The following is a 23,675-nucleotide window of genomic DNA, read 5'->3' as shown; positions in this document are numbered from 1 at the left end:
TGTGGTTCCACATCCTCATCACCATTTGGTGTTGTCAGTGTTCCAGATTTTGGCCATTCTAATAGGCGTGTAGTGGTATCTCGTTTTCATTTGCATTTCCCTGATGACATGTGATGTGAAGCATCTTTTCATATGATTCTTTGCTATCTGAATGTCTTCTTTCAGGAGGTGTCCGTTAATGTCTTTGGCACAAGTTTAAATCAGATTTTTTGTTATTGTTGGGTTTTAAGAGTCCTTTGTATATTTTGGATAACAAGCCTTTACCAGATGTGTCTTTGGCAAATGTTTCTCCCAGCCTGTGCCTTGTCCTCTAATTCTCTTGATATTGTCTTTTGTAGGCAGAAGTTTTTAATTTGAATGAAGTCCAGCTTATCAATTATTTCTTTCATAGATCATGTCTTTGGCATTCTGTCTACAAAGGCATAACCATACCCAAGGTCATCTGGGTTTTCTAGATTTTGAGTTAATTTTTATAAGAAGTGTAAGGTCTGTGTCAAGATTTTTTTTTTTTTTTTTGCATGTGGATGTCAAGTTGTTCTGAAACCATTTGAAGAGACCATCCTTCCTCCATTGTATTGTCTATCCTCCTTTGTCAAAGACCAGTTGACTATTTATGGGGGTCTATTTCTTGGCTGGCTATTCTGTTTCATTAATCGTTAAAGGCCAGTACCACACTGTTTTGATTTCCATAGCTTTATAGTACTATGTTCTCCCACTTTGTTCTTCTCCTTCAATATTGTGTTGAGTATTCTGGGTTGTTTGCCTCTCCATATAAACTTAGAATGTTTGTCAATATCTGTAAAATAACCTGCTGGGATTTAATTGAGGTTGTATTGAATTTATAGATCAAGTTGATGTCTGGACATTATCAAGTCTCATGAACATGGAATGTCTCTCCATTTATTTAGTTTTTGTAGTTTTTCTCATAGAGATTTTGTACCTATTTTGCTAGATTTATACCTAAGTGTTTCATTTTTGGGGAGTGCTAATGACTTTTGTATTGTTAACCTTACATTGTGCAACTTTGCTATAATCACGTACTGATTTCAGGAGTTTTCTTTTGTCAGTTATTTCAGATTTTTTACAGACAATTGTGTCATCTCAGAACAAAGACAGTATTATTTCTTCCTTTCCAGTTTGTGTACTTTTTGTTTCCTTTTCTTGCCTTATTGCATTAGCAAGAACTTCTAGTGTGCTGTTGAAAAAGAATGGTGAGAGAAGACATCCTTGTCATGTACTTGACCTTAGTGGGACAGCTTTGAGTTTCTCATCATTAAGTATGATGTTAGCTATAGATTTTTCTAGATAGTTAAAGAAATTATCCTCTATACCTGGTTTGCTGAGAGTTTTTAATCATGAATGGGTGTTGGATTTTATCAAATGCTTTTCCTATATTTTTCTATTGCTGTGTCATGTGATTTTTCTTTTTTAGACTGTTTCATTTCAGGGTGCAAAGCCACTCTTCTAATTACTGGTTGATGCCTAAGATACTTGAGTTTTTAAGTTAACCTTAGGTTAAAATGCAAATTTCCCCCTGAAGAGGTTGTAGGCAGTCACATTTCCACATCATTAGAGCGCAGAAAGGATAGCCTGAGGGTTCTAAAGACAACTTCACCTCACAATTTTGCCAACAGTCAGCTTTGAATTAAATTTAATGTTTTCTGATGGATACTGGATTTGATCTTCTTCTCCATCCTCACCTCAACTGATGATCATGCTTTGTATTTTACTGGGCAATTAAAGCAGGCGGAGGAGAAATTCTCCAACCCCCCCACCACTATGTCTTCCTGCATCTGCACCTTTTGAGATAAACTGTCCATGCCTCCGGTCAGTTCAAATTCTTCCATCATGCCCTTGATTCTGTCCCCTCTTGCCTCCTTAAAGACATTGCTAGCAATTCTACTCTCTTTCTCTCCACCATAAACTTCCCCTTCACTGTTGGATATCCTCTATCGGAAGCTGTCATTTTTCCCATAAATGAAATAACCCACTTGTGACTCATTTGTACCTCCAACTTCGGCCCTATAGAGTTGTCTGGACCTAACGTTTTGGCTTTTTCCTGAAATTTTCTTTTCAACCTACTCCAGTAAGGCTTCTGCCCTAAGCCTCACTAAAACTTTTCTTGTTAAAGTCACCCATGACCTCATAGTGCTTACTTCCTCCTCCTTAGAAACCTTTCCTACTTGGCTTCCGGATACTATTCTGTTCTGGTTTTTACCCCTGGCTCTTGTTTAATTTCTTTTGCTCACATCTCTCCATCACTCAGACTGTAGGCATTTGTATGCCTAGGGTTTGGTTCCTGGAGCTGTTTCTCTCTCTGGCTGTCTCTCTTTCTCTCTTTCTTGTTCTGTCTCTCTATGTCATCTGTTCTCACATTTTTTTAATGCACTGTTCTAATCTCATGGCTTTAAATGCCATTTATATGCTAATACTTTCCAACTTTTCTTTCTCAGTTCTTTTCTATTCCCTGAACTCTAGATACATATACTCAACTGCCTGCTGACACCACCCCTTGGAAGTCTGTAAGCTTCTTAAAATTGAGTCCAAAACTAAGCTCCTACTCTCTTAAGCCACCTCCCTCCCCTCGCCTCATCCTGTTTGACTGCAGCTCCAGTTTTCTTGTTGCTCTGGCCAAAACCCATAAACTTCATCCATGCCTCCTCTCCTTCCCTTATAGCCCACTTTTCAAGCCATCAACAGATCATGCTGACTGTCCCTTTAAAATTGTATCCAGAAGCCTGTAGCTTCTTACCACTTCCGTTGCTGTTGCTCTTGTGTGAACCACTAGTGGCTCATCCTGGGTGCAATAGACTCCTGCCCCCTCACCCTTGCCGTCTCTTCTCCATGCAGCAGGCAAAGAGATCTTTCAAACAAGTGACTCAGCACTCTACAGTGGCTTTCTGTCTCACCAAGAGTAAAAGCCAAAGTCCTTTCAAGGCCCTGCATGATTTAGATGCCCTCTGTTCCCCTCAGTGGCCTCTTCAGTCATCTCTTCCTGCTCACTCTCTCACATCCAGCCACACTGGCTCCTCACTGTTCCCTGACCACACCAGGCAGATTTCTGCTCCATCATACTTGGTGTTTTATCTGCCTGGAATGTTCCTCCCCTCCATATCTGTATGGCTCGCCTTCTTGCTGACTTCAGGTTTTTACTCAAATATTTTATAGAGACTCCTTTTTCTAACAATGCAACTATTCCACACCCCTTCCAAATTTCCTGTCCCCCTCCCTGAATTATTTTTCTTACTGGCAATTTTCATTATCTACAATCATCTGTATTTCACTTATGTATTCTATACCCCCGACTACAATTTAAATTTCACAAAGGCAACATTTTTTGTTTAGCAGCAACTTCTCACTTCCTCCATCTCCTTACAGATCAGACTTACATTTAATTAATTAATTAATTAATTAATTAATTTTTTATTGAAGTATAGTTGATTTGCAACATTGTGTTAGTTTCTGGTGCACAGCATAGTGATTCATTTAAACATATGTATATCTTTTTCATTATAGATTATTATAAGATATTGAGTATAGATCCCTGTGCTATACAGTAGGTCCTTGTTGTTTATCTATTTTATATTTAATAGTTTGTATCTGCTAATCCCAAACTCCTAATTTATCCCTCCCCCACCCACTCTCCCTTTTGATAACCATAAGTTTGTTTTCTATGTCTGTGCGTCTGTTTCTATTTTGTAAATAAATTCATTTGTGTCATTTTTTTAGATTCTATATATAAGTTATATCATGTGATATTTTCCTTTGTCTGACTTACTTCACTGGGTGTGATAGTCTCTAGGTTCATCTGTGTTGCTGCAAATGACATTATTTCATTCTTTATATGGCTGAGTAGTATTCCATTATATATAACACCACATCTTTATCCAGTCATCTGCTGATGGACATTTAGGCTGCTTCCATGTCTTGGCTATTGTAAATCAGACTTACAGTTTAGATTTAATTAAACGTTGTTGAATGCTTTCACTGTCCTAGCTCCATGTCAGGCACATTTGCACATTTAATTGAATTTTCCCAGATTACCTCTGAAATAAACATTGTAATTCCTATTTTATTAATGAAAAACCAGAGGCTGAGAAGGATATGGTGTCTTTTCTACAGACAATCATAGATACAAGAAAGGGGCTTTAAACTCTAGACCTCTGACTGCATATTATGTACTTTTCTGATAGGTCACACTGTGGACTAACCCACTTTCAAAATAATGATTTCCCTTTTGAAAGGGAATTTGAAAAGGACTGTCCTTGCCTATCCTTTGCCATCTAACTTCTCACCCACCCCATTTTCTGTCTTATTTCCTTGTAGCATGAAACTCAGCCAGTATTGAGTATCTTCCATTCTCTTAATCAATCAAAATCACATGATCCCCTGGATATTTTCCTGTGTGTTACCCTCATATATTTAAATCTGATCACTTTTTCAAATTTGGAACAGTCATAAAGGCACAAGTCATATTTTCAAGAGAAGGAATTCAAAGACATGAGCAGTGAGACAGAATTGGGGGCCCGGGGGCATCTTGGTAGAAAGTCTGAGGAATTTCTCTCTCTGATGTTTGAGTGAACTCAGAGGCCATCAGGAAAGCAGCAGTTAGAGAAACGCTGAGCCAAAAATGAGTATGGAGCAAAGTGGCTAAGAATATCTAAGAACCAAAGCCTAGTCTGAGAGGAAGCTGTCTTGGCTGAAGCCCAAGACTGAAACCCGGGTGACTTGTAAGACTGCAGTGTAAGGCGTAGAGATATTCTTGCTTTCTTTGGCTCCAAATAGTCTCGTTTCTTGTAATCTCATTATTTTCTTCTTTCTTGGTTTAACTTTTGATGGAAACTGTTTGTTTCCACATCTGTGAAACAAGATAGTGGGGACGAGTGATTCCATACAAGTGCCTTTAGTTTTAAAATTCTGTGATTTTAAAACCACTGCATTACTCTAGTAGATTGTGACTCTAGACCTAGTGACAATTAGACCTCTTTTCTACTGTGCAAAACTTAACTTAAAATAATAATTTATGTATTCCACCAAATGCCAAGAATCACGGAAGTTCTTTTGGATAAAAGTTAAAATGGTTTAAAAATCAGTTTTCTTTCTTATTAAGATTGTCAGACAGCCTCACCTTAAAAATGACAACCCAGGCTGAACGAACTTCTAGAGTAACTGGAGCTGGAACATCTTCATGGGTTGCCTGGTAATGGTTAGTGTTTCCTTGATGTAAATGAACTACTTCATGGCTCGTGTATATCTTCCAAAATCACTTTCCATCGGTTGAAGATGAGGTTTTAAAAGCCAAACAGAAATTTATAACATTTAATAACCAAATTAGTCTTTTCTCAAAATGCTAAACTGATTTCAGTAGCTTCTTAAGTAGAACAGAATTAAAAAGGAAATCTACCTGTCCCCTAATGGCATGTATTACTTCCAAAGCAAATACATTTCTTTACTGTCTCTCTTTGATTGAGACTAGTTTAAATTATTAGTTCTTCTCATTTGGCAGGTTTTTTTCCGTTTACTTGAAATGTTTCCTAGCATTTTTCCTCAACTTTTTTCTTTTTACACCTTTTCCCTCTTTTTTGTGCTTTGAAATCTTGCTGTGCCTACTGTAGTTATTATTAAAAGATTGATAATGAATCAGGCAGCTAAGCTCGTATCAGTTGTGAAAGAATTTACTCAGTTTTCTTTTTTTGCTTTAAATATGTTTTAAGAAGCTTATTTGCACATTCATTCTTGTGTTCATTTTTAAGTGTTTGCTGAAGTTCATCTGTTTATCAGTGAACTCTTTGAGGAAGGAAGACATTGTATTATAGATTAAATTTCACCTACCTTCATAATTAATAAGCCTTGGACCCTTGTGATTATTTAAACAGCATAAGAAAGACAGTTGGTACTCAAATTTAAAACGCTTCTTTTTAAAGAAAGCTGAAGTCTGTCCTTTAGCCCTGAACAATCAGTGCGTTTCCTGATTGCAGAGTCAGGAAATACTTTACTTTTGAAGCAATAACGGTTATTCCCGGGAAGTTTTATAATTGGCTGCATGGTGATAATGTGGACTTGAATGAATACAACGAAATTACTGCTGGTTTATCTAGAAAGAAAGAGAACTTCTTAAGTGCGACAAAGCGCTATTGCTAAGGATTACATCAGTTTGGCATATTCAGTGTTCTCGGAGAACGACTCCAATTTTCAGCTGGCTTCCTGACCAAAGGTATCTTTCCTTTCTGCTATTCAGTATCCAGATTTTTCTCCTGTGTTTGCTTAGGTCTTTAAACATCAGTGTGTGATAGTTGTAGAATTTGTTTTCTTTTGAAGTTAGGTGAAGTGTGATTTTTACAATACCACTGGATTTCTTGGAGTATGATAACTTACTGTGATACTTAATGAATGAAAAACAACAGCCTGACATCCAGAGATTTAGTGGCTTTTTTTTTTTTTATTCTCTAGACTGAGGAATTGCTTTAATGGCTGAATTTGGATCCTTGAAGTCAAATTCTTTTAGTGAGACCACTGATGGTGTAAAAACAAAATACTAGCTAAAGGTGGCACTGTGCTTTTTCTAAATGTAAGGCATTTGGAAAAGGCCCCATTCATTTTATCATTTGTTGAATTGATTACCATGTGTTAATGGCAATGAATAATGTCAATGACTTACAATATTTCTGGCTTAATAATAGTGATGCTTTCCATCTCCTTTTGATGTACTTTATCTTGCTCCTATATTGACATTGTTGCAAAAAATAAGCCCATAGAAATTTGGATTTAGGTGAGGACTTATTGACTATCTATCTAGCCCCCTGCTTAACTGGTGAGGAAACTCTTGGATGCAGAAGAGCAAAAATTCCTGACAGATCTGGGCATAGAGTATATGCCTCTTAATCCCTAGGTAGAAGGATTATTAATTCCCTTTTCATTATTGTTATTTTGTGTTAAAATCATGTGCTGCCATACTATAAAACCTTTGCCTTGACTTGGTATCGAATCTTCATCAGACTCTGAGATGTAGGCAAATTCTGAGCAACAGTGTTACTGATAATGAGAGTATGAAAAACTAGAGGAAGCACCCAGAGTGTGTAGCTTGAGGTATCTCGTAGCATCTGGAGACATTGCAGCCACGCACATTACTGCCTAGTTGAGGTGAGCACTGAGCAGAGTGGAAAGCCACAGTGTCTGTTTTGGGGGGTACCAGATCTCTTGAGTTTTCAACAGGAATTCACTAAACCTATCTCAGTCCTGGAGAACTTTCCTCAGGGTTCTAGGTAATTGTTCACTATTTGTATACTTCTGTTTGCTGACAGCTGTCACTCAATTTCTTCCAAGCACAGAATTCTTTCCCAGTAGTCACATGGAAGAACTCTAGCAGACATAAAATCACCCCAACTCAGTTCTTTACTTAAGAGCTTATAGTGTCATGGCAGAGGAGAAAAAGAGATGTTGAAAGATGCAACAAATACAAGGAATCAAGTTCACTCAAAAACATGTATAAATACACATATAAATATGTTAGTTAACACTGTCCTATAGGAAAATACTGTTTCCCCAAAATATCCTGTGTATGTGTGAGTACTGGATGGAGATTTTGTGTTTCTCTTGTGCTGCTTCTGATTAATCCCTTAAATACATGTCTCAATAGAAGATTTTAATGGTTCTCTGATAAATCATTTCCACACTATGGATCTTTTCCTGTCCTTTCTTTATCAGTATGTACCTGCTGGTATGGGCTCTAAGTGTAGGCAGGGGCTGTATAATGTTAACTTTTATATGCATCTTTCACAATAATGATAAGCAAAAACAGCCAAGTTTTGTTAGATCAGTTTCATGGTTAAAGCCTCTTTCCAGCGGAGGTCATTGAAAGCTGCATTTAGTCATGATTTGAGAGAAGATATTAAAGAATCTGTGTTTTATGGTACAGTTAAGAATTCAGATTATTGGAAGATTAAATTACTGACTCAGTTTAGTCAAGATGATGAGCTTTGCTTATATAAACTGGGTCATTAAAGGAATTATATTTACGTGTTGAGCTTTTCCCTGTGGCCACAAGAAAGTGTCCTGTGAGACTATAGAAATTTAGCCACTAATCCGTTCTTCACATAACAGCTCTCAATAGAATGTTAGAGAAAAAGTACAAACATGATACAACTAAGGTCAAATTGACTTTATTTGTGGTGTCTGATAGAATATAACTCTAATAATCATTAAAATATTTCTGATCACATCAAAATTCTGCAGGTTCAAAAAAAAAATCCTGCAGATAATATGTCTTATTCTACACTCCAGAGAGACACTTTGGAGATTTAGGAGCACCAGGGTTGCAAAATGAGATGAAAAGTATTTAATGAAATACACTAAGTGCAGAAGGAGGGAGTCATCTGTCTTAGGGCTTTTCCTCACCCACTAGAATCACTGTACTTTTTTTTGGGTTGAAGGTCTAGTTCACGCTCTGTAATTTTGGCCCTTGTCAGAACTGAAGGCAAAAAGCAAATGACAGGGGACTAAGGTTGCTGATCATGTGTTAGTACAAAACATCTGACTTCCCTGGAGATATGTCAAGTGTTCAGGGTGAGTCAGTGAAACTATAGCATTTGGACTTTATTCTTTCATAGGAAATACTCAACTAGCAAGCTGAAAATCTTGTGACTTTTAACTGTGAATGCTCTGGCAGTGTATCCCAAATAATTATGTGAAAGAGAAGGAATTCTGGTTTTAGAACTGATGCTAGAAGATAAGAAGAAATACCATATATATGTCTGAATGTGAAGCAACCTTGTGTATAAGATGCTCTCTCTTTCACAAAGGTAAAAGTTACCCCCCAAAAAATTTTTTTCCCCAATAACACATATTGAGGCTCCACTTTGTACCAGGTCTTATTCGAGACTCTGGGGATACAAGAAAAAATGGGGGGAAATATATCAGTATCACCACCTTTTGGGGCTTACATTCTAGCAAATAAATTATACAGAATGTTAAAAGATTAGTGCTACAGAGAGTAATAAAATGGGGGAAAATTCCAGGGGAATGCTGGCTCTGACTCTGTGTGTGTGTGTGTGTTTTGGGGTTTTGGGATAGGGGATGGATGCTGCCTCACAAGGGGACATCAGAGCATGGATTTAAATGCAATGACGAGTGAAACATGCAGTTATCTGGGGAAGGAGCATGGAGTTCAGAGACCTTGGGGGAGGAGTGTACCTAGCATGTTCAGAGAACAGCTCAGAGGCCAGTATGGCTGGAGCAGAGTGAGTGAGAGAGGGAGGGTGGTAGGACTAAGGTCAGAGGAAATGTGCTGAGGACAAAAAGATGTGAATCCCGGTGGACTGTCTAAAGTTTGTGTGGAGGATGTGTGGCTACAGCGTGCATTTAGTCTATACGTAGGACATATGGAGAGGGTGAGGGCCCTGTATAATATTGTAGGGATTTTGTCTTTTAGTCTTAAGGGAGCTTGGAGGATTTGCAGGTGAGCAACATGACAAGTTTAAAGAGGATCATTTTCACTTTGGAGAGTAGATTGAAGAGGGCCATATACTTCATTTATCACATTTTCTGTCTGCATTTAGTTTTTCACGGACACTTAGGTTGACTTAGGTTGTTTCCATGTCTTGGCTATTGTGAATAATGCTGTAATGAACACAGGGGTGCAGATATCTTTTCAAGAGAGTGACCCAGAAGTGGAATTGCTGGATCATATGGTAATTCTTTTTTTTTTTTTAAATTTACTATTTTAGGAACCTCCATACTGTTTTCCATAATGACTGCACTGATTTACATACCCACTAACAGTGCACAAGGGTTTCCTTTTTCTCCATATCCTCCCCAGTACTTTTTGATGATGTCTTTTTGATGAGAATCATTCCAGCAGGTGTAAGGAGATGTCTCATTGTGGTTTTGCTTTGCATTTCCCTGGTAATTAGTGAGTGTTGACTTGTTGATGAACATTTGGGTTGTTTCCAGTTTTGGGGTATTGTGACTAAGGTATCTATGAATATTTATGTAGAAGCCTTTCTGTGGACATATGTTTTCAGGGCTTTTAGCTAAATCTCCAGGAGTGGACTGTCTGTGGTCGTGAGAAAGATCTATGTTTAACTCCTCAGCCGCTGCCAAACTCCTAAAGTGGCTGTGCCATTTTACATTTCTGCATACAATGTCTGAGCATTCCAGTTGCTCCACATCGCAGGAGGCACTTGATCTTTTCCATGTTAGCCATTCTAATAGGTGTGTAATGGTGTCTTCTCGAAGTTTTATTTTAAAAATTAAAAAAAAAATTGTCTTAATGGAGGTAGTGGGGCTTGAACCCAGGACCTCCTGCATGCTAAGCATGCCCTCTACCGTTGAGCTACACCCTCCTCCCACTGCCTCCCTGATTTTAGTGTACATTTTCCATGATGACTATTACTGATGAGGGGTGTCTGGATTTTAATCTCTTTATCCAGAAAGTTTATTTTATTCTCATTGTTGGAACTTTGGTTGTTAGCTGAGTCTTATAATAACTTTATTTTTTTCAGTTATGGTTGGTATTGGTGTGTTACTTTTATTTACTCATTTTAATAACTTTTTTTTTGCCTTTTTACTCATAACTTTTTAAAGTACTTAAAGGAGATGCTACGATTGGCAGTGGCCTCTTGATTTTGGGAAACGAATAGATTTAAATGGGAAAAGTATAAAAAGTAGAGACTGGCTGTCAGACCCTACATAAGATAAAGCATAAACTTAAATTACACTATCGGACATAAATGACTTAAAGATGGAATTTAAATTTATGATGTCAACTTTTAAAAGTACTCAAAGGATATGATATAATTTATCATTTAGGATAAGCATGCATTCCCTGTGATAATAACAGATCTAGGTAAACATAAATTATCTCTAAATACTTGACTGAAGTGAGGATTTTTAATTCTTTCCCAGGTTCCCGATGTTATCAGCAGCATAAGGCAGTTATCGAAAGCTGCCATGAAGGAAGATGCCAAGCCTGGCAAAGACAACGAAGACGCCTTTTACAACTCTCAGAAGTTCGAAGTCTTGTACTGCGGCAAGGTGACCGTGACCCACAAGAAGGCGCCGTCCAGCCTCATCGACGACTGCATCGAGCAGTTCAGCCTGCACGAGCAGCAGCGCCTGAAGGCCCAGGGCGAGGAGCCGGCGCTGTCGGAGGAGGCCAGCGCGCCCCCGTCCCCCGCGGACGTTCTGGCCGAGGAAGAGGATGGCGCCGCCGACACCCACGCCGCCTTATCCCCCACGCCCAGCCAGCCTGGGCCGTCCAGCTCTCGAGTCTGCTTCCCCGAGCGGATTTTGGAAGATTCCGGCTTTGATGAACAGCAGGAGTTCCGGTCTCGGTGCAGCAGCGTCACCGGCGTCCTGCAAAGGAAAGTTCACGAGAACAGCCAGAAACCACAGCCGCGGAGGCGGCACGCCAGCGCGCCCAGCCACGTCCAGCCGTCCGACTCGGAGAAGAACAGAACCATGCTGTTCCAGGTGCTGCGCTGGCCGCGGGCTCGCGGGGTGTTTCGCCGTCCTTTGCTAAACGGAAGCTACCGGCCCATCCTTGTTCCTCAGTTCCCAAGCATCCAACTTTTAGGTCTTACCTTCTGGGAGACAGAGAAGGCAGATGGAGGAGGGAGCAAACAAAAGAAAGTAGTGGGGGGATGAGAGGCAGACATGGAATGTAAGAAAAAAGGGAGCAGTGAAGGGAGAGGAAGAGAAGCACTTAAAGGAACGTCATGGAAGATTCGTGGGGAGAATAAGGCTCGCATCTTAGCATCACCAGCATCTGTCTTAGGCTGATTCTTAAATCTATGTTTTTGGGTTTTTTTTTTTTTAATGACTGCAGAAAGCCAGTTTTATAAGGGTTTGGAGATGTGAATCTAGGAGAGTGTGAATCGTCATGGAGGAGAAAGAGTTTTCTAGAGAGGAAAAAAAAGTCCAGAGACTCATAATTGTATTTTCAGATGAGAATAGACCTATTTTCTCTGTCACACAGAAGAGAGGTTAAAGAAACATCACCGGCTTCATAATTCACTGGATCAGTTACTAAATTAAATCAGGTATTAATTGGGGTGCAAGCTATATTATAGGTGTAAAAGGTAATTCTTAATTCTAAAAGGTAGCTTTTGAAGTTGTACAGGGTATAGAAAATGTCAAGTTTCACTTAAAAGAACCTAATTCTTAACAATACCTGTAGTTTCTTTAATTAATCCTCAGCTTTGAGGATTAATTGGAGTTCTCCCAGATTTGAGTTTTCTTGAGAAAAGAAGTAACTGTTCTTTTATCCTATTGCAAGGAGTCCCTGAGAAGGAAATTCCACAGTGTACCATGATAGACAGTTCCAGTGGGTAATAGTTGCTTTATCAGAAATTCATGGGTGGTTTTGTTTTGTTTTGTTTTGTTTGTTTTGTTCTTGATATCTCCAGGCATGTATCTAACGTGTCTGTACTCTTTTCTTTGGTAATAACTGAGTTTCCTCTCTTGCTTTGATTTGTTCTCTTTCTTAGCCAGCCAGAGTCCATGTTGTTAAATTTTTCTAAATGGTTATTTATTTAAAAATTTAAAAAATTTATCTGCTTAATTGCAAGTATATCTTTTCTGTTGATCATTTGTGAGAAAATATGATTATAAATTGTAACTGGTTAATTGATATTTATAGAAATCACAAAATGAGGAAAGGTTGCTTTTTGGGGTGGGAAAGAGTAATTTCTAATCTGGAAAAAAATGGTTTCTTATAAATTGAGAGCAACTTAATTTTCATGATTTCTAGATGAAACGAAGGAATATTTTTAGACAGCTGTCAATTGGGGTTGAAATTTTGATTGGATTGGATGTTGGCACACAAGTGAATATGTGTATCTGGGAGACAGCATTTGAATCTATATTATTGGTCAAGTATTTAATTGTAAAGTAAGATGGGTGTTTGGTTCTTGTAAGTTGAAATTACTTGGACTGTTTTTATTTTGAAGGTCGGGCGGTTTGAGATTAACCTTATCAGTCCAGACACTAAATCAGTTGTGCTAGAGAAGAATTTTAAAGATATCTCTTCTTGTTCCCAGGTATGTATTGTAGTAGATCATAGTATTTGAAGAAACCAACTAAGTCTTGTTCCTGAATTAACCACAGAATAACCACAGGTTTTAGTCTTTAAACCATTTTTTTTTAAAGTAGATTTATCTTAAACTAAGAGTGTTCATATATGTGGGTCTGTGGTGTTAACCAAATCCTGTCCAGGTCCCTCAGGTATCATTTACTTTGTCCTGTTTTCATCAATCCTGTCTCACAGCGTCACTTCATCAAAGAGGTGGAAGGAATTTTCGTGGTGATGAGTTCCTTTGAAATTATCTCCCTAGTTGATGTTTCTCAGAATCTTGGGCGCTGTGTCTTGTGGGTATCACTGAGTCATGTTGGCTCTTTGTACCCTAGTAGGTAGTAAAAGGAGAACTAGTACTTTCAAGTTTATTCATGTAAATTTTGAAAAGAAGTTTTTGATATCTATCTTTGCCCCTTTTTTAAATTTTTAATTGTCAAATTGTGTGTTTGAAAGTTTTAAAAATAATCTGTACAATATGTCCAAGGGCACTAGACGTTAAGTAATGTCCTAAGCACCATCATAATAATTTAAAATATCTAGCCCAAAGTTAGAGCTACTTTAGTTACGTGGAGTAAACATAGCAAGAATTTCTGAAGATGTTGGAATAGAGGGAGCATGTAAAGCTGAATGTAGTGAGGTTAGAACGGCAGAGGTGCCTCTGAGAGGTCCCTGGAATAGAGAGGCATTAACTTCTTTCCCAGCAGATGCGCCTTAGATGTACCGTCAGGGACCTGGACCTTGCCAAGGCCCCTTCCTATGTTTTAATGTTGAAAAAAACAAGACTGCCTTTTCTTTCTTTTTTTTTTTTTTTTTTTTTTTTTTTTTTTAGTTTTGAAGTTACCAATGCCATAAGTATTATATTAAGACATTCTTCCCTTCAAAAATGACAAGCTTTTGTATGTCTTTATTTTTTAAGTATAGTTGGTTTACAATGTTGTGTTGATTTCTGGTGTACAGCATAGTGACTCAGTTATACATATATATTCCTTTGCATATTCTTTTTAATTTGTAGGCTGTTACAAGGTATCTTTATTCTCCTTGGCCTCAGCTAATGTGGTTTCACTTCTAATACTTTTTTTAATATTTGTTCTTTTATATGGAGACATAAAGTTATGTTGTAAAGATAAAATTTTTATACTCTAATTTTAGAGAGGCAGCATCTGAGTATAGGAAAATATATTGAAAATTTCTAAATTCCTGTTTAAAAGACAAAAAATTTGGTAGAAAGATTACTCAATTTAACTGAAAAGGTATTTATTAAGCATTCTTTTAATTACGTGTTTCCCTGCGGGGGGGGTGTCTTTGTATGATCATAAAAGCTCTGTGAGGGCAGGTGTCTTATTCTGTGCTGTCTTATTCTATAGGGCATCAGAATAAGCTGGGTTAAGACAGAGCTTAACACTCAGGTGTTCAGTAAATGTTGAATGAATATTTCTGCAAGTTGGGTCTTTTGCTAAGTGCTGAGGAGAGAGTGGTGTACAAACCAGCGTAGTTCCTGTTCCTCAGAGGAAGAGGTGTCATCTGAAAAGGCTGTACCTCTCCCTCCCTCTCTCCCTGAGCTTCCCAGTAAGGAAATTCACAATGCCCATTGAACATCCAAAGGGGAAAAAAAAGGATGGGGAAAAAAAAAGAAAAAGAGAAAAAACCCCAAAAACAAACCAAAAATCCCAACCAAACCAAATATATAAAACCGACAGTTCAAATGAGGTTTTTCTTTTCTTTTCTTTCTTTTCTTTCCTTTCCTTTCCTTTCCTTTTCTTTTCTTTTCTTTTCTTTTCTTTTCTTTCCTTTCTTTCTTTCTCTCTTCCTTTCTCTTTCTTTCTCTCTTTCTTTCTCTTTCTTTCTTTCTTTCTTTCTTTCTTTCTTTCTTCCTTCCTTCCTTCCTTCCTTCCTTCCTTCCTTCCTTCCTTATGTTTCTCTCTCTTTGCTTGTTTCTTTCTTTCTTTTTCTTTGTTTCTCTCTCTTTGCTTGTTTGTTTGTTTCTTTCTTTCCTTCCTTCTTTCCTTCCTTCCTTCCTTCTTTCCTTCCTTCCTTCCTTCCTTCCTTCCTTCCTTCCTTCCTTCAGCAAGCTTGTATTTCTCACATTCTGGTTCAGAAAAAGAATTAAACAAAAATATGAGGAAATTTTGTGCAGAGGCCTTTGGTCAGAATAATTGCCGGGTTTATCTCTGCTCCCCACCAAGTGGCTCTGTTCTTTTGACTTCCCTCCACAGAGTTGAGCTGCTAGAGGGTGGCTGCATTTGGGAACAGGTGCACCTCTTAACACTGCACACCTCCACTGACAAATGTTTCTTTCTTCAAAATCAGTAAGACTGTGTCCCTGGCAAGCATGAGGAGTAAAGGAGTGGTCCTTTTTACTGGAAACATTACCACTGCCTGAAAATTCACTGAGCTAACAAGGTCCTATTGATTTTCCCCATTTAGTACTAAGCCAGTAAAAGAAATTCTTTAATCCCGAATGAGTTATGTCAGATGGAGCTTACTTTTCACTTTCTGAATTGTAACCTCATTCCTCTTTATTGACTTCTTTCTTTTTATCAGAGTTAATTTCCTTTTTCCATATCCATTGGACAGGTTGAGCTTATTATTACAAAGAATAGTGGTTTCTGTTTATCAAACATACCAAGAACTATAATAGATATTTCTATTCTAAAAATCTCAAACATTTCTGAGCTGAGGTGCCATGACTATTACTTTATAACGAGAAATGGAGCCTCAGAGATAATTTTTAGCAACGCAGCACAGTCTCTCATACCCCATAGATTGGTTGAACCCAGACTGAAGCACAAATCTGTCTGACTCCAAAGTTTTCTTTTCACTGGGATTTAGGTGAGTGCAGAACAACTGTAAATTTTTTATCTTCCTGGCTTTTCAAGGTACTGAGCTTGCTATTAAAATATCAAGGTGCTGTCTACTAAATGATATGTATGTATTCAGGCTGCTTAAAATTCTTAGATGATTCAGAATGTTTTATTAAGTACAGCTGAGGTTTTTTAGCCTGTATTCAGGAAGTAGATTTGTGAATTTGGATAGTTGACACCTGCAGTAATTTCTTTAATGCATTAGTCTTCGAACAATTGTGGCTCCTCGAATGTCTATAAATAGAAGTACAAATATTCTAGTACTTTTAATGCACACAGTAGGGAATTGCATGCCATTTAATCAGAACAGTGTCATTTTTTATGATTCTCAGCCTCATATAAACAAGAACAAGGTTTATGATGAGTCATCTGACTGCCTGTTTAAAGACCAATAAATTGCAAACTCCATGGCTTGCAAACACAGTTTTATTACAAAAGACAGTGGCTCATGCCATCATTTTTTTTCCTCCTGTGGCTCTGAGTCACAGAGTGTTTGCCAGAAACAAAACAATCTGAGCTGGTCTCACTCTTTATTTTATGTATCAGAAGGCCACTGTAGAAGTCTGCCCTGACACGATGTCCCCTGTGACAGTGCAGTGAAGGAGAAATTCATGCAAGTGTGAAAGCACAGTACTGGTTCCACAGTGTTGGTTAAAAGGACGTAATCCCATCAGCACTGCTCTTCTTCCTTCTCTAGGGTATAAAGCATGTCGATCACTTCGGTTTTATCTGCCGGGAGTCGCCGGAGCCTGGGCTGAGCCAGTATATCTGTTACGTGTTCCAGTGTGCCAGTGAATCTCTGGTAAGTGGTGTGACTGCTGTCTGCGAGCGCCAGCCCACACCTCCTGCTATTGGGAGACGTGTTTCTGATGAACCCAAGCCTCACCGAACAGCCAACAGTGGAAAGAGAAGAGCGCATCTAGAAATACGTCTCTACCCTTTGAAGCAGCACCTCAATAGAAAAACAGAAACAAGTGGTCATGGTCATTTTTAAGCCTTTAACTTTCTTGAGTTTAACAAGTCATGTTACCAGGAATATTTTTAAAAGGTGGGAAAAGACTAATAACAGAAGAACTGTTACTTTGTCCATTGCTCACGTAAGAAGATAAGGAAGACCTCTTATGCTCTCAGTTGCTCTAACATCTCAAAGTAGATCATGCTTATATTAACAGGGTAGAGAATGATTTTGTTTCTTCCTTTCCATTTCCCCCAGGGAAACACACACCACTTAGACGGTACAGAATAAGCCAGGCAGCATGCTCATTGTTGCCTCGATGCACGTGGCATCCTTCCGCTAACTCTTTCCTTTTGTATTCCTAGTGTGGTCTCTGAGTCGAGGAATAAAGAAGAAAGGGAATGGATTGCTGCAAAGACGCTTTCTGACCTGTGCCCTCTGCTTCTCAGCCCTTTCTTCTAGGGAATAGAGCATGCCCACCACTAACAGTTTCTTACTCGAGAGAGTTCCATTTGAGTTTTGTTTTCACTCTTGGTAGTTAGCCATACCTGTGAAAAATCCACGTGTTGATGTCCCGGTGACCTCTGTATGATAAGTTCAGTTCAGAAGTTGAGATAGACATTGGAGAGTTGTTATGTAAAGGATAGTTGAAGGCATGGGTGTGAATGAGCACCTGAGGGAAGAAAAAGAGAGAAAGCCAAAGAGAACCAAAGATACCACCCTGGAAAATGCCAGCCAAGGAAGAGTTAGGTAGAAAATGATAGCATAGGGTTATCTGCCACCCTTGCCTCACTCCACACCCATCCCCTGCCTGGCTTGCCCCTCCTCCTCCTGTCTAAGGCTGATTCTTCCACCACGTTCTAGATCCCCCACTCTCCTACCTTTCCAGAACCTGTCATATATTTCATAGTTTGTTTTGGCAGCTCCATTTACCCAACTTCCCACTTTAGACACCGTAATGCATTTTCTTGTACCACTTACATCCAGTTGTTCACCGAATCCTATAAACGTAAAGATGGAAAGGTCCCTTACATTTGATACTGAAAATAAGAGACAGAATCCTGGCCCTCGTGAGGCTTAGCATCAGGTGGGAAATGCAGAAAGCCATCCAAGAAATACGCAAGTATATGTGAAACTGCAGTGATCACATACGCTACCACGGAGAGGTCGGGGAAAGGGGATGTAATTCAATCAGGAGGGCCCCCATTTTAACGGCCCTATACAGTTCCCTCACAGAGCTGCTACATCATTATTTCACCAAATCTCCTGTTGCTGGCTGTTTAGATTCTTTTCATGTTTGAGCTATCATAAACCCTGCCACAATAAACACCCTGCCATAAATCAAAAAAAAAAAAAAAAAAGAAAGAAAGAAAAGACAAAGAAAAAGAAATGTCCTTAAATCCATCTCTCCTTTTTCCATCTCTGTCTGGTACCTAATTCTGGGCATTTATCTTCTTTACTGGGACTGTTGCATTAGTTAGACTGTTGCATTAATGTCCTAACCAGTCTCCCTGCCACTGGTTTAATCTGTCACTTATCCACTTTTTACATTATGCTCTAGTTTTATTTCTCACTAAAAGACAGTTTATGCCTTCTTGTTAAGGGGCAAAATCTCAATTGTCTAGCTTGGCAGAAGAGTCTTCCTCATTCTCCATCCCCACGGAAAAGCTCATCCTTTTGCGTCCTCACAAGTGATATGCTGTTCTGTGTCCTAAGCCGTCTCTAGGCCAGACTGCAGAGGCTGCTGTGAAGATTAGTGTGATGCTGCTTTTATTTGGCTTGCAGCTGAAGCCACAAATGGTTTGTGTAGTGGACACAGGAGGTCAAGGATCTGAGATGTGAGTGGCGGGGCTCACAGAAGTGCATCTGAAGTTCTGAAGTCACTGTTGGCCGCCTGTCAGAGGAGGCCAGCACTCACTGCTCTTACACCGTCAGGTGGGGAAGGCAACTGTGTCAACCTCAAGGGTCCACCCAATGACTGTGCAAGAAGATTGCATGTATCTCTTTATCTATTTTCACATCTTTCCTGCTGCTTCATTGGCCTTGATGCAAGTCCAGCTTTGCTCTGCTATGACTTGAAATCCCTTCTTTTTACAGTGTATTTTTTTAGGACCGTGCTTTAAGATCCTATCCTAGTGAAGCCTTTTCTGAAGCTCTTTTGCAGGAATTGACTCTTTTTTTTTTAAACTTTTTTTTTTAATTGAGTAATATTCATTTTACAATGTTGTGTCAAATTCCAGTGTAGAGCACAATTTTTTAGTTATACATGAACATACGTATCTTCATCATCACTTTTTTTTTTCGCTGTGAGCTACCAAAAGATCTTGTATATATTTCCCTGTGCTATACAGTATAATTTTGTTTATCTATTCTACATTTTCAAATCCCATTCTGTCCCTTCCCACCCCCTGCCCCCTTGGCAACCACAAGTTCGTATTCTATGTCTATGAGTCTGTTTCTGTTTTGTATTTATGTTTTGTTTTGTTTTTAGATTCCTCATATGAGTGATCTCATATGGTATTGTTCTTTCTCTTTATGGCCTACTTCACTTAGAATGACATTCTCCAGGAACATCCATGTTGCTGCAAATGGCGTTATGTTGTTGGTTTTTGTGGCTGAATAGTATTCCATTGTATAAATATACCACATCTTTTTTATCCAATCATCTGTCAATGGACATTTAGGCTGTTTCCATGTCTTGGCTATTGTAAATAGTGCTGCTATGAACATGGAAGTGCTGGTGTCATTTTGAAGTAGGGTTCCTTCTGGATATATGCCCAGGAGTGGGATTCCTGGGTCCTATGGTAAGTCTATTCCTAGTCTTTTGAGGAATCTCCATACTGTTTTCCAAAGTGGCTCTCCTTGCTTCCCTCTCCCACTCTTAATGATTTAGATGTCTTCTTTTACAATTTTGTGTTTATTCTATTTGTAATTAATGGTAGTTATCACCTTTCCAGTTAAAAGTTTCTCATTTTTGTAGCATCCTGCTTCTTTTCTATTTAGAGTATACCTGTCGATATTTCTTTTAGCATGGGTTTACTGTTGCTAAACTCTTTTAGTTTTTGCTTGTCTGTGAAGTTCTTTATCTCTCCTTCTATTCTAAAGGATAGCCTTGCCGGATAGAGTATCCTAGGCGCATCTTTTTTCATTCAGGACTTTGAATATGTCTTGCCACTCTCTTCTGGCCTGTAGTGTTTGTGTAGAGAAATCAGCTGAAAGCCTTATGGGGGTTTCCTTGTAACTCACTCTGTGTTTTTCTCTTGCTGCCTTTAGGATCATTTCTTTATCCTTGATTCTGGCCATCTTGATGATGATATGTCTTGGTGTGGGTCTGTTTGGGTTCTTCCTGTTTGGGACCCTCTGAGCCTCCTGTACGTGGATATCTGATTCCTTCTTTAGGTTTGGGAAGTTTTCAGTCATAATTTCTTCAAAGACCTTTTCAATCCCCTTTGTTCTTTCTTCCCTCTGGAACCCCTATTATGTTTAGATTGACATTCTTTATATTATCCCATAAGTCCCTTATATTGTTTCATTGGTTTTTATTTGTTTTTCTCTCAGCTGTTCTGATTGGGTGCTTTCTGTTGTCCTGTCTTCTAGGTCACTTATTCGTCCCTCTGTATTATCTAGTCTGCTTTGCCTAGCCTTTAGGTCAGCTCTCATCTCAGCAAATGAGTTTACTAATTCTACCTGGCTCTTCTTTATAGCTTCTATTTCATTTTTGACATATTTTATATCTCTAAACAGTATTTTTTTTAGTTTCTTCAGTATTTTGATGACTCCTTTTTTGAAATCTTGATCTAGTAGGCCATCAATGTCTATTTCCTTGACTGTGCTTTCAGGGTATTTCTCTTGATCTTTTAACTGGGATTGGTTCCTCTGCTTCTTCATATTGCTCATATCTCTCTGGCACTGTGATGGGTGGGCAGGCGGGTCACTCCTCCTCCCAGTGCTGCAGTCAGATGCTACACTCCGGTGAGGCAGGTGGGTGGATCGCGCCCCCTCCAAGCACTGTGGTCAGGTGCTGCATTCCTGCCAGGAAGGCGGGTGGCTGCCAGCCCTCTCCCGGCGCCGGTCGCTTGGCTGTTCTGTGCAGCTGCCCTCTCCGCCTCGGGTCAGAGCTCTGTAGGCAGGCTCGGGGACGACCATGGAACAGCCCCGCCCCTGCTCTGTGCCAAATCTTAGCTCCTTGCTTGTCCTGGAGGCGTGAGTTCTCTGAAGTGCCAGGGCAGAAAGATACTATCTGCATCGGGCTGTAAACAAGTGTCAGTCCTGCCTAGGAGGTTGCAGAGCCCCTGGGTGCGGATTCAGGTCTCGTCCCCGCTCCCGCCTGGGTGCTGCACACAGGAGGAGATGGCTGCTGTGGCTGAGCCCCGCCTCTCTTCTCACAAGAAGCTCCAGTAATGGTGCCATGGGTCTGAGGAGTTAAAGGCTATGGCACCCCTCCCCCCAGGGCACATGAGCCGTGTTGCTTTGCTTTTTTTGTAATATATGGGGGACCGAGGTGGTTCTGCTCCGTATCCCCTCCCAGCCACAGCACGCAGCCTCCTGCAGTCCCCCGGGGCTGCCTCAGTGCAGCCACCCCAGTCCTCCACCTGGCTTGGGCAGCCTGTCCCGGCCCCAGCTGCCGGCTCACGTCTTGGCTTGGTTGTTGCAGTGACCCTTTGTGCCCATTTAATCTAGTTCTGTCAGTCAAAGGGTGCTCGGGGCAGATCTGAGCCTCAGAGGCTCCCCCTCTGTCCCGCTGGCCTCTTGGTTGGAGAGGGGGAGACCCAGCAAACGAGCGTCAGTCCTCCTTTGCCGCTCCCTCCCCGCGGGACCGGTCCCACACTGTTTTGTTTTTTCTCCTTTCTGTTTTCCTTTTCTTCTACCAGATTTTTGGTGTCTTTGTCTTTTGAAGAGGGTGATGTTCTTTCAGAGTTTGCCAGCTGCTCTGGTTGACTGAGTGGGTCTGTAGATGTGAGTTTTGGTGCATTTGTGGGAGAGGGTGAGCTACAAGAGTCCTTCTATTCCACCATCTTGCTTCTCTCCCCCGGAATTGACTCCTTTAGCAGCTTTCTTGTCAGTTCTCTTGCTCCACCTTGTCCACAGGTCTCTAAACAGTTCCTGCAAATCGTTTCTCTTATTTATCTGTTCATATAACTTTCTACTCCACTGGGTTGTGAATCCTACAAGGTTAGGACCATTCTTACTGTAGTCATACCCCCCAGTCCTTTTTAGGATAGCAGGTGCCTGCTTAGTGTATTCTGAGGGATGGACTGCATTACTCTTAGCTTCAGGCAATCATTTTCTAGGTGCTGGTTAATCTCTGATTACTGGATAACCTACACCAAAAGGAAAACTGTAAAACCTTCTTATTTCCAAACTCTTTTACAAGTTTTGTTCTGTTTGTAGTTTTCAGTATTTTCATTTCACCCTCATGCATGTAGAATGAGGTTTTGAAGCAAGGAGTCAGAGTAGAGACTGTGGGAACATGCTGCATTTTTCCAGCTTCAGAAGCTCTGTGACTAAGGCAGCAGAGCAGACTGGCTGAGGATGTCTTCATAGTACATGGAAGCTGTATCAGAATCAGTTTTGCACCATTATTCTTCAGAACGGGGCCTGTGCTAGACTCTTTGAAATCCTGTTTACGCTAATTCATCAGTAAGCATCTCAGCAGATTAGTGAGACATCAGAACTGCAAGCCAGAGGAAAAATTAAATGTCAATTTCCTGTCTAAAGGAGGATGTTTCAAGCAGCTGACATATGGAATAAAACGAACAGTCAAATGTTATAGGTCTAAGCAGTGGTACGATTGATGTGGCTTGGCAGTTGTGAAAGACAAAATATTGCAAAACCGCACCTGATGACTTATCTTCTCTGAGTACAAAGAATACACAACTAGCATTTTCTGTTGCTTCTCTGAAGCAATTGCTATGGATTGATGAACAGTGCAGAGTTCAGATGAGCCCAGGAAGGTGATACTGGAAGTTTGGATGCTCAATCCTTCTTCCTTCCTTCTTTTGTAAAACAGCCTGAGGCAGGTGCTTAACCCTGTTTAACCCACCCTTGAGATTTCTGGAATGTACCATTTCTGCTTTCTCCACAATTGGTTTAAAAGGTGTGGGAAAAAATGGAAGTGACTAATGTTCATCGACAAAGAAAATATAGAACTCCACAGATCCTCAGATACAGACAGTAGTATCCAGGGAAAGTATTACCAAAAAAATGAAACAAAAAACCCCTCCAAAAATCTAGGTAATAAGACTTAGGATTTATATGGGTTTAACAAGGGTAGATTTTCCCAGAGAATTAGACTAGATAATCTTTTGAAGTCCTTACACATTCAGATTCTTATTCTGATTGATTCTTATTCTAAAATGCTATAAAACCACCTAAGTTTGGTGTATCAATGATCATGAGCATTATCTTCATGGTGGATTTTCACTTTAACATCATAAATCAGCTTTCTTTGTTCCATCTTGTATTTCTCTCTGGAAATTTAATTTTGCCTGATGGTCATGCTAAGAATACTTTCTTTTTGTTTCCACATTATTGATTTATGTTTGCCCATTCCTTTACTTTTAACCTGTTACACTGCTTAGGATTTTTTTGTTGTTGTTTTATCTAGACTAAAAAAATTAAGTTATTCATAGTACACTAATTTAACTTTTAGTTGCTCTGATCCCACCATAGAATGTATAGGCCATCTGGAGAAAAAGATGATAGATTAAAAGAATACAACATTTAACATTTTAGAAGGCAAATGAAGTGTTTAGTAATATTTATCACCGGGAGAAATTGGTAACCA

The 23,675-nt window shown here is 39.5% G+C and overlaps 1 protein-coding gene across 9 annotated transcripts in view; it reads left to right on the top strand.

The window, feature by feature from the left end:
- The window catches only part of TBC1D4 (TBC1 domain family member 4), a 208,775-nt gene that overhangs the window by 127,197 nt on the left and 57,903 nt on the right, over positions 1–23,675 (top strand). For all 9 annotated transcript variants that reach the window (XM_072976393.1, XM_072976394.1, XM_072976395.1 and 6 more), the window contains 3 exons: positions 10,903–11,469; positions 12,948–13,037; positions 16,631–16,735. In XM_072976393.1, the coding sequence (XP_072832494.1) occupies positions 10,903–11,469; positions 12,948–13,037; positions 16,631–16,735 (762 nt within the window). The remainder of the gene's footprint in view (positions 1–10,902; positions 11,470–12,947; positions 13,038–16,630; positions 16,736–23,675) is intronic.

The sequence above is a fragment of the Vicugna pacos genome, chromosome 14 (assembly GCF_048564905.1).
Source record: "Vicugna pacos chromosome 14, VicPac4, whole genome shotgun sequence".
Classification (NCBI taxonomy): domain Eukaryota; kingdom Metazoa; phylum Chordata; class Mammalia; order Artiodactyla; family Camelidae; genus Vicugna; species Vicugna pacos.
This window is presented reverse-complemented; position numbering and strand designations above follow the sequence as displayed.